The sequence below is a fragment of the Manihot esculenta genome, chromosome 13, assembly GCF_001659605.2.
Source record: "Manihot esculenta cultivar AM560-2 chromosome 13, M.esculenta_v8, whole genome shotgun sequence".
Classification (NCBI taxonomy): Eukaryota; Viridiplantae; Streptophyta; class Magnoliopsida; order Malpighiales; family Euphorbiaceae; genus Manihot; species Manihot esculenta.
The window spans coordinates 11,879,193-11,890,478 of NC_035173.2; the positions used below are offsets into that span (position 1 = coordinate 11,879,193).

General features: G+C 38.2%; 1 protein-coding gene across 2 annotated transcripts; it reads left to right on the forward strand.

Annotated features, from left to right (window-relative positions):
• Positions 1-2,051: 2,051 nt before the first annotated feature.
• On the forward strand, positions 2,052-5,149 carry LOC110629549 (5' exonuclease Apollo). Of its 2 annotated transcripts, none has more exons than XM_021776569.2 (4): positions 2,052-2,589; positions 2,725-2,933; positions 3,963-4,070; positions 4,334-5,149. In XM_021776569.2, the coding sequence occupies exons 1-4, from the start codon at positions 2,298-2,300 to the stop codon at positions 5,009-5,011; spliced, it is 1,287 nt and encodes a 428-aa protein (XP_021632261.1). In that variant the 5' UTR covers positions 2,052-2,297; the 3' UTR covers positions 5,012-5,149. The 2 variants fall into 2 exon arrangements, with proteins under 2 accessions (XP_021632261.1, XP_021632262.1); XM_021776570.2 differs by having other exon boundaries at positions 2,731-2,933.
• The last annotated feature ends 6,137 nt before the right edge of the window (positions 5,150-11,286 follow it).

Consider the following 11,286-nt stretch of genomic DNA (forward strand, 5'->3'; position numbering starts at 1 on the left):
CCTGTGTTGGATTAATCACAAGACCCATGAAGATGAAATAAAATCAAATTGCATTTAACTGTTTGCTTAACGATTTATCATACTTTGTCGTTTCTACTGTTCTGATTAACATCTATAGTCCATGTAATAAATTTATTATTTAAAATTTCAGTTTTTCAAAACACATTAAAGCATTTTTAATATTTAAAAAAAATTATTAATTAATTATTTATATTAATTAATTTTTGACTAATTAATTTTTCTAATATAAAAAAATTTAAATCCATCAGTTTTATAAAAATATATGCTAATTAGTAATTTTATGTCAATAGTATTTTATATTTTTTATTTAATAATTAAAATTAATGAAAATAATAATTAATAAATTTTTTATTATTTTAAAAATATTTTTATATATTTTTTAAAATTAAAAACTTAAATAATGAATTTTTTTATCCCACATAAATTATATAGTAAATGTTTCTATTTTAATTAATTTCATTCAATTAATAAATATATCTTAAAATCTAATCTGATAATAGTTAAAAAGACATATTCGTCTCCTAGATTTAAATTCTAAGTGTTGATACCCACAATTCCTAGTTAAGGAATAATCAACTCTTAAATTTTTTTTTTTATAAATTTAAAGATACTTTAACATCATTAACTTAAGCTTTGTTAATTAATTAACTAATATGTATTTTACTTCAGCCATTTGTCCATAAACCTATAAAATTATAATGTTTTTTTTTTAAAAAAAATAGAATTGGAGATTGAAATATTAGAATATGAGATTTTTCGCTACTTAGATGGTTTTTCGTGGGTGTTAAAATCACAATAAATAATTTATTTAAATATAAAAAATATAAATTATGTATAGGCTGAATACGATCGAATCTATAAAAAATTAATACTAAAAATCTATTATTAAGAAAACAAATAAAAAAGTAAAAACAGTTTAATAAAGATTCAATTAAAGTACAATAAATAAAAGTAATAATCAAGAAAAAATTAAATTAATATAAATAAATTTTAGTTAAAAATTATGATTTATCTTAGTTTTGAGAATTAATCATAGAAATAAAAATATTTTTATTCAATTCAATAAATTGATCGTAGTTATAATAAACGCTTTTCATAGTCAATTTCTCCTTAGATGTAAATTAAAATTAATAATGAAACATCGCTAATTAACATTAACTCTAGTCAACAAACAACTCAAAAAATATATCTATTGGATTTAATTTCTCAATTGCTTTAAGAATGAAAAAGACTCAATTTTAATCAATAAATAAAATTACGTGGTGAGTTTAAACTAAATCATGCAATCCTTAATATGTTACACTAATTGTCATTTATTGTTAAATAAGTCAAATAATTATAAATTTTAAATATTTAAACTAACAATATATCACTTTATTAGTTTTGGTATGAAAAAAGACAACATGTCTTCTCCATCTCTCCTCTTTCACTACCACCACTGTCACAAATGATTTAAAAATCCTGCACAATGAAACTGAGTTTTAGTTCTCTTTGTGATGTAGAAATATGAGTAGAACTTTCCCTTCAGGATTTTTACTGAAATTAGGAATTTTTATGATCTTAATTAACATTAACCAATAATTACTTGGTATAGGAGATGACATCTTATATATTTTGTAGGTTATATCGAAAATTATTTCAAAGAAAATATGAAATATGCTATGTCATAAAAAATACACACTCACGTGTTTGGAATTCAAAATCGAATAAAATTATAAAATATTTTTAAAATTTAAAATATTATGTTAAGAAAAAAGAATTTGGATTAAAGTGTAAAAATGTGAAAAAATTTAAATTTGTAGTGTCCATATTCTAAAGATTAATTAGAAGATAATTTTACAAATTTGAAATATCAACTCATGAATTTTTTATATTTTAAAAATTAAAAAATAAATTATTTAATTGTTAAAATTAATAAAATTATTAATTAATAAATTATTTAAACATTTAAAAATATTTAAAAAAAAAAAAAAACTAAACATACAACTAAAAAGTAAAGTTTCCTAGTTAAAACTGCCTCCATCCGTTCTGGCAATGCCCGCCCGACTGCCCTATGTGCCGGTGATATTGACGACAGTACAAATCATCCAACAAGAAATAGCAAAATGGAATTTCCTCAAATTCAAACAAAATTCCCCGCCAAAACAAAACACAATCAGAATCACAAACCTCCCCGACTCCATCTGCAGTTGAGAATTGAGAATTATAAAAGAAAAACCCCAAATCCAAAGCCCCCTTAATATTAAACCAAAAGCCACGCCATCCTGTTTTAGAAGATGGAGAAAGGCCTAGTGTCAGTGGACCGATGGACGGAGGGAAGCCAGGTCTACTTCCTGACGCACCTGCACGCGGACCACACCCAAGGCTTGACCTCTAGATGGGCAAGGGGTCCTCTCTTCTGCTCGAGGCTCACCTCTGAGCTTTTTCCTTCCAAGTTCTCAGACTTCGACTTCTCCCTTCTTCGCGTCATGGATATCGGCGTTTGGCATTCCATTTCTCTTGTTTCTCCTTCATCTGGATCCCAGGCTGTCTTACAAGTCATGGCCATCGATGCTCATCACTGTCCTGGTAATTTGATTAGCTAATTTCTGTTTGCCCATTTGGTATTTGGTATTGGGTCTGGCTGAATTGAATTACCCATATATTAATTGGGAAGTACGTTCTAGTAGAGGGGCTGGTTGTTGATAGTTTTGTATCCAATAGGTGCAGTTATGTTCCTATTTCGGGGAGATTTCGGTTGCATACTCTACACCGGTGATTTTCGCTGGGAAGCAGAGAGTAAGCAGACGAAGATAGGGAGAACCATGCTCCTCAATGCTCTGGAGGATGATAATGTCGACATCCTTTACTTGGACAACACATACTGCAACCCTTCATTTGATTTTCCACCTAGAGAAGTGGCTGCCAAGCAGGTGTAGTTATATAATTTCTTAATTATTTATTATAGTTTATGGGCATGATTGGCTGCAAGTGAACAAGCAATGACCATTTCTTTGGTCTGCTCTATATGAATTGAACTAGTTCAATATGGTTCTGGTTGTGAGCTCCTGTGCAGCTTATGCTAATATGACCAATATCTTAAGCACTCCTATTTAATATTATGGGGGAATTGTAGAGAACTATGCATGGCTTATGCCATGTTGCTTTGACTCTTGAGATGCTTAAGAAAATGTTGCTTTAATATTATGGGTGTCTTGGAATCCAATAAATCATTTGAAGGATTAATTCTTGGAAAACAAACTGTTCATTGGGTGATTCTTCAGAACCAAAATTTGGTTGTTGCTCACCCCATATCAACATGCAGGGTCTTCCTCTGCATCTGTGTATATGAAGTGGAGGTGGGGGCGGGGTTGGATGGGGAGAGGATGATGACAAAGTGAGGCGGTTGAAATATAGATTCATTAAAATAAGGATCAAAATGCAGAGATTCATTTTCTTGAGAACTTGAAATAGTAAAATTTCAATTTTGAAGGAGAATTGAAGAGGCTGTAGCCTATAGTATGATTTGCTTTTGGTATCTAAGAAGAAACTAAAATAAATATATCTTTTAAAACAAGGAGATTAGCAAATGTAATGATAACAGAGTGAAGCAGCGAAAATAAATGTTAGGTGTTCTTCATAGGTTTTAGCTTTGGCATCATGTTGTTTGAAGGTGATAAATATATGACTGAAAGTGTATGTTGTGACACTGGAGATGAAATCTGAAGAAGGAAAGCCAAAATGGTTCTATCAACAGGAAAATGGCTCACATTGCGTTTAGGAAGTATATTCAAATAGGGGAGACAAATCATAGCTGATACATTCTTACTTGGAGAAACAGAATCGATGATATTGACAATGAAAGATGTCAAAGCCGGACGTATGATTGTAATGCATTTCAGGTTTATCAATGTGTTCCTTTATGAGAGTGCTCTTACCGGTTTAATTCTGGCTGACAACAGGTTGTTGATATTATTGCGTCCCATCCAGATCATGACATCATCATTGGCATTGACACTTTGGGAAAAGAAGATCTTTTACTTCACATTTCACAGGCTCTTAAAATTAAGGTATGGCAATGTCCCAGTTTATCTGAAAATATAAGCTTCTCACCTGTGGATTATGAAAATGGTTTTTTTTAAGGGTAAAACCTAATATCACCATATTCAACAAGCTTAGTCTTAAATGCTGTACTGATTTTAAGAAATCTCATCTTCTTTTCCTTTTACATGGGTGTCGTAGTTACCTGGAGGTCAATGTTTCCTTGCAGTTATTTCTCCTTTGTAATTTCCTTTTTTCTTTGCTCTAATTTTTCCTGTTTTCATCATTAAAGATTTGGGTTTGGCCAGAACGCTTGGAAACAATGCATCTTCTTGGATTCCATGACATATTCACCACTAAAACTTCTCTTACTAGAGTGCGAGCTGTTCCTCGCTACAGTTTTAGCATTGAGACTCTGGAGGGGTTAAATACAATGCGACCAACAATAGGGATAATGCCATCTGGTCTTCCATGGGTGGTGAAACCTACTAAAGGAGATGATAATCTTTTTTATTCATTTTCAACTCATCTTAAAAAGGGAAAATTGAGTGAGAAAGATGGGACCTGGACTGATAAGCTAAATGGAAGTGTTGTGGGAAGGTTTCATCAATACATATATTCAGTTCCATACTCTGATCATTCTTGCTTTGCAGAGATAAAGGAGTTCATTGAGCTTGTCCAGCCAACCAGCATGAAAGGAATAGTGTCTGCATCATCTTGTTATACTGACCCCCTTTACTATTTTGGCAAACTTTGTGGAGCAAACCAGCTATCAAAGAGGTTTTGTTACAAGCTCGGAAGTAAAGATGGAGATGAAAGAGCTGTTGCTGTTCAAACTAAATATTATTCTGGACATTCTAGTTCCACTAAGGCAACAAGTAAAAGGAGGAGGGGAAGAATGAACTGGGTAATGGCAGTAAGAAGAGCACACCGTGGTGCCAAAATTGAAGAAAATGACTCTTCTGATTGATTTGTTCAGTTTTGCCATTAGGGTACCCAGACAATTTGGGAGTAGTGTTGCATATATTACTTGTAATTGAATATACTATTTCAAAACTCTGAAGTGTACATTGAAATTTATGAAGCATGGCATTTTATTGTTGTTGAACTGTTCTTGTCGCACACTTTTTGGACATGGCACACGTCAGACATTGCATTGATCTACTATATGTGACATTTCTGACATACATGATGAACCAGGAACAACAGTTAGTATTCACCGTAAAAAATCACTCTACATGAAATTCAACTCAAATAATGCTCTAATGTTCAAACCTGCCTCAGTCGTTTGAGGAATTGCAGGTGGAACAAGTCGCTGCTCTTTGTTGGAGTATTTGGACCTGTTTGAAATCAAACCTTATGGCAAATAGCACCAGTTTACTTAGCAGCAGATTGCGCAGATAGAGTTGGTGTTTCTGCAGAGTGGAAGCAGGCTAGGATTCAGCAGAATTCGACTGCCATTGCTGATGAGACTGGCAGGTCTATCCAGTGGGTTAAACCAGATGCAGGCTGGTGTAAGTGCAATGTGAATGGGGTCATTTTTTTCAAGCTGCAACAGGACTGGGTTTGGTTCTGTAATCAGGAATGAATGGGAGGGATCTTTGTTACTGCAAGAGCAGGATGGGTAGATGGCGTGCTGCCTCCTATTATTGCAGAGGCTCGTGGTCTGCGAGAGGCATTTCGATGGGCAATAGATCAGCATCTGAGTCATATTATTTTTGAGATTGATTCCCAAGAGGCATAGTATGGCATTCAGTCTCATGAAGAGGACCTGTCTTCCTCTAGAGTTCTGCTGGATGATTGCAAGCAGCTTTTACTACGAGGAAATGCTTTCTCTTTATTCTGGGCAATATGTCAAGCGGATAGAGCAGCTCGTGAATTGGTATGAGTATGGTATCAATTTCATCAATCTGTTATTTGGACAGAGCGATAGCGGTTGTTGAAACCGTAAAAAATAAACTTATTAGAAATCAACAATTAAAACTATAGATAGTGGCAATAGGATCGAATCCATAGGAATTTGATACCAATGACTTTCCTAATAATGAATTGGACAAATTAACAATAAAAAGTAAAATAAAGGGATTGTTTTTTATAATGGTGAACTAAAATTTAAACTAAATAGTAAAAGAGAGAAATAAAAAATAAGTAAATCAATAATAACAAGACTCTAGTTGAAGTATAGGATTTATTTCAGTTTGGAATTGATTATTGATACTTTAATTCTTCTATTTATTTCAATAAATTAATTTAGGTTGTGGAAGACGCTTCTCATAACTAAATTTCTCCCTGAGTTTAGTTTGATTAGGAAACATTCGCCAATCAAACGCTAGTTAGCCAAGGAACGTCCTTAGGGTTCTTCACTTTTCAACTGTTAACTGCTTTAAGAATTAGAGAAACCTAATTCTAACCTTGCCAACCGCGTGGTTAAGTTAGATCATGCAATCAATTGTTACTTATGTTCAAATAATCTAAGTAATTACGGACCTAAATCTTTCAAACTAACAATGTATTGCTTATGCAATTCAAAGCAACGGGCCTTTATTGATTCTAATAGTAAGGCAATGATAACACAAAAAACAAGTTGCATAAATATTGAAGAAATAGAAGTTTAACAATTGTGTTTCAGATCTCCCAATTCATAACAAAACTGAAACTTCTCTTACTTCAACTAGAGGGAGATGTGTTTAGCCACTCATGATGGACAAAGAATACATAAGGAGAAAAGAAAGAAGAAAAGATGAAGATGTAGTGCTATTGATACTCTGCTGAAAAGTTGATCTCTTGCTGCTGATTGCTGCCTTTTTATAAGTGAGAAACCCTAGATTAATCCTGTAACGACCCGAAAATCGGACCGCTACCGGCGCTAGGATCCGGGTCGACTTAAGGCCGCCGGGACCCGTAGCAAGCCTGACATAAAACCTGTGAACCTGTATAATCCCATACATGATCAACAACATGCATAAAAATTAAAACTTTTCTTTCTATGAACATCAACCAAACTCAACCTGTGCATAACATTAACATAACATTGATCCCTCTGTGGGATCTCATCTGTGCCCCCAATGGGCAACATAACATCTGTTGAGTTGGTATACATAGACATCATATAAATCTCTAAGATCTTGTATAAAAGGGATACAACAATCTATGGTCAAGCACACCACTAACATCCATAAACCTCATTACATAACTATACTGTACTTTTACATTACAATTTGATCATGTCCATTGCTAGCTATTACATAAGCATGACTTCTTTACTCTATCCGGACTCCCGCACTATACTGTACCTGCAAGCCTGGGGGTAAAGGGAGAGGGGTGAGCTAAAAGCCCAGTGAGCAGAGCTATTAAAACACGTTAACACTATGCTCTATGAAATGCATCATAACACAAACAATTCACATAAGGGTTGGGTGAACTTGTCACCAATTAGTCCAAGTTAACTCTGTGCCAGGCCTGTAGAATGGGGTCCTGGTCTTTCCTGTAAGAACATACATTACTTACCAGTTTCCCAGGGCCTCCTCTGGCTCCTGGTCTTCAAGTTCCATAACCGTGCTAGACCATAGGATGGGATCCTGGTCTTTCCTTACTCTGTGCCAGGCCTGTAGACTGGGGCCTGGTCTTCCTTACTCTGTGCCAGGCCTGTAGCATGGGGCCTGGTCTTCCTGTCATGGACTAACTGGGTCATCCGACATTCACCCACAACAACAATACATTATGCAATGCGGCATATTCGTGAAAACTAATGCAATCATCCTATTGCATAATCATGATGCATGAAACATGATAAAGCATTTAATTTAAAAGATTAAGTTTTAGTTCCACTCACCTCTGGCTGACTCTGACAACACCAAAGCAGCTGAACTCACTGCTGGGGTCCTCGGTTCCTCGGGTCCGAACCTACACAGGTGGACTCAAATGAGGGACCAAACATACGTAATTACAACTCTAATATACTCCCCAAAAACCCCCTAAAACATCCTGAAAATATCACATAGAGATATGCATGAAATGGCTGAACAGGGCACTTTCGGCGGCACCTTCGGCGGCCGAAAGTCCTGGACAGATCCGAAAGTCAGGCACTTTCGGCGGCACTTTCGGCGGCACCTTCGGCGGCCGAAAGTCCCAGACAGAGACGAAAGTCTCTTTTCGGGGGCAACTTCGGCAGCCGAATGCTGCCTCCACAAAGGGGGTTCGGCGGCCGAAACTCCCTTCGGCGGCCGAACCTGGTTTCTGCCAGAAGGGCAGAAACTTGGTTCACATGAACCCCTTGCCTCCCAAAACCTCAAATCAAGCATATATCTCAACCAAATCATGCATACAAGTTCCTAGGGGTCTCAAAACATCAAATACCCCAACTACAACACTTCAAACATACTTAAGCAAGCCACATTGTTCAAAACATCAACATAACCCATAAACTCAACATATAACCTAACATGCATTTCTACCCATAGATCTTGCATAAAACTTACTTAAAACACATAAGGAGCTTAAGATCGGCTCTTACCTCTTGAAGATCGAGAGGGAGACGACCTAAACTTGGAGATCCACGAAAATGAGCTCCTGAGTTCCCAAAGCTCCAAAACTTGTTTCAAAAGCTTAAATCTTCCAAACCAAGTGAAAACAAGTGAAAATCTTGAAAGATTTAGAGGAAGAACATCAAAAATGGGTGAGGGACGGCGGAAAGCTCACCTTGGCCGAAAATGGGGAAAAGCTCGCCCGTTTTCGGCTAAGGGACCCTTTTATAGTGGCTGGCCAGACCACGTTCGGGGGCCGAATGTGCCTCCGCATGCATGCCATGTTCGGCGGCCGAACTTGACTTTCGGCGGCCGAACCTGGACTTCCCTCACTCATGCTTTCGGGGGCCTAACGTGCCTCCAAAACGCATGCATGTTCGGCGGCCGAACTTGACTTTCGGCGGCCGAACCTGGGTTTTCCTCCAAGGACTTTTTCATGCAAAAACTCATTCAATTCCATACTCAAAACCATTAAAACATGAAAACATTTCATAAAAACATGATTCTACCCTTCTAGAGGTCTCCGACATCCGAGATTCCACCGGACGGTAGGAATTCCGATACCGGAGTCTAGCCGGGTATTACATTCTCCCCCCCTTAAGAACATTCGTCCCCGAATGTTCCTCAACTAGCACATGCATAGCAAACAACATAACATACACACATAAACACATAGAGACTAACCTTAAAAGAGATGAGGATATTGCCGGAGCATAGACTCCCGTGTCTCCCAAGTGCATTCTTCCATATTGTGGTGGTTCCACAGGACTTTCACCATCGGGATTTCCTTGTTTCTCAGCTTCCTGATCTGGGTGTCTAGGATCCGTACTGGCTGCTCAACATAGGTGAGATCCTCTTGGATCTCCACATCAGGCTCACTAAGAACCTTGCCCGGATCTGACACGAACTTTCTCAACATAGAAACATGGAAAACCGGATGGATTCTCTCCATTGAAGCAGGTAAATCCAGCTTGTACGATACATTCCCAATCTTTTGCAAGACTTCAAAGGGTCCGATGTACCGCGGAGCCAGCTTACCTTTCTTCCCGAACCTAACCACTCCTTTCATTGGAGACACCTTAAGCAATACCAGATCCCCCTCCTGAAACTCCACTTGCCGTCTGCGGATGTCTGCATAACTCTTCTGTCTGCTTGCAGCTGTCTTGATTCTTTCTCTGATTAAGGGTACCACCCTGCTGGTGATCTCTACTAGCTCAGGCCCTGCCAAGGCCTTTTCCCCGACTTCTTCCCAGCAAACAGGTGACCTGCACTTCCTTCCATATAAAGCTTCATATGGAGCCATCCCGATGCTAGCATGATGGCTGTTATTGTAGGCAAACTCCACCAAAGGTAGATGCTGCCTCCAAAAACCGCCAAAGTCCAGCACACACATTCTCAGCATATCTTCTATGGTCTGGATGGTCCTCTCTGACTGTCCGTCTGTCTGTGGATGGAAGGCAGTGCTAAAATCCAATCTAGTACCCATGGCATCTTGCAGACTCCGCCAAAACCTGGAGGTGAACTGGGGCCCTCTATCTGACACTATAGAAACAGGAACCCCATGCAGTCTGACTATCTCATCAACGTACACCTGCGCCAACTTGTCCACAGAATAGCCACTCCTGACAGGGATGAAGTGAGCAGATTTGGTGAGTCTGTCCACAATCACCCATATGGAGTCCAATCTGTTGGACGTCGCCGGTAACCCCACCACGAAGTCCATAGCTATATTCTCCCATTTCCATTCTGGAATAGGTAGCGGGTTAAGCATTCCAGCCGGCTTCTGATGTTCCAGCTTCACCCTCTGACATACTTCGCAGGCTGACACAAACTGTGCCACTTCTCTCTTCATAGCTGGCCACCAGTAAACTTTCTTCAGATCTTGATACATCTTGGTGGCTCCGGGGTGAATGTTGTATTTTGCATTATGAGCCTCTCTCATAATGTCTCCTTTTAGCCCAATGTCATCTGGTACACACAATCGACTCCCATAATGGAGGATCCCCCTATTGTCGAATCTGAACTCACTGTCCTTGCCTGACTGAACAGTCCTGGCAATCTTCACTAACTCTGGGTCCTCATGCTGTTTCTGAGCCACCTGCTCCAGAAACACGGGTGTCACTTTCATCTGAGCGACCAAGGCACCTGTACCAGATAACTCCAACTGTAGACCTTCCTCAATGATCTTGTAAAACTCCTTCACCACTGGTCTCCTCTCTGCCATGATGTGGGATAGACTGCCTAGTGACTTCCGGCTTAGGGCGTCTGCCACGACATTCGCCTTACCCGGATGATATTGAATCTTGCAATCATAGTCACTCAGCAGCTCTACCCATCTCCTCTGTCTCAAATTCAAATCTCTTTGACTCAGGATGTACTGCAGGCTTTTATGATCGGTGAAGATCTCACATTTTACCCCATAGAGGTAATGCCTCCACATTTTGAGTGCAAAGATTACTGCTGTCATCTCAAGGTCATGTGTGGGGTAATTCAACTCATGCTTCTTCAGCTGTCTAGAAGCATAAGCAATCACCCTCTCATTCTGCATTAGTACGCAACCCAGTCCCACACGGGACGCATCACAAAAGACTGTAAAGTCTTCATCACTAGATGGCAGAGCTAACACTGGTGCTGAAGTCAACCTCTTCTTAAGCTCTTCAAAACTCTCTTCGCACTGGTCGGTCCACAGAAACTTCTGATTCTTCCTGGTTAGTCTGGTCAG

Excerpts from the sequence above, each read along its gene's own strand:
- LOC110629549 (XM_021776569.2), top strand. The coding sequence starts at position 2,298 with ATGGAGAAAGGCCTAGTGTCAGTGGACCGATGGACGGAGGGAAGCCAG. Across the intron at positions 2,590-2,724 it reads CGATGCTCATCACTGTCCTG|GTGCAGTTATGTTCCTATTT; the intron begins GTAATTTGATTA and ends TGTATCCAATAG. Across the intron at positions 2,934-3,962 it reads GAGAAGTGGCTGCCAAGCAG|GTTGTTGATATTATTGCGTC; the intron begins GTGTAGTTATAT and ends GGCTGACAACAG.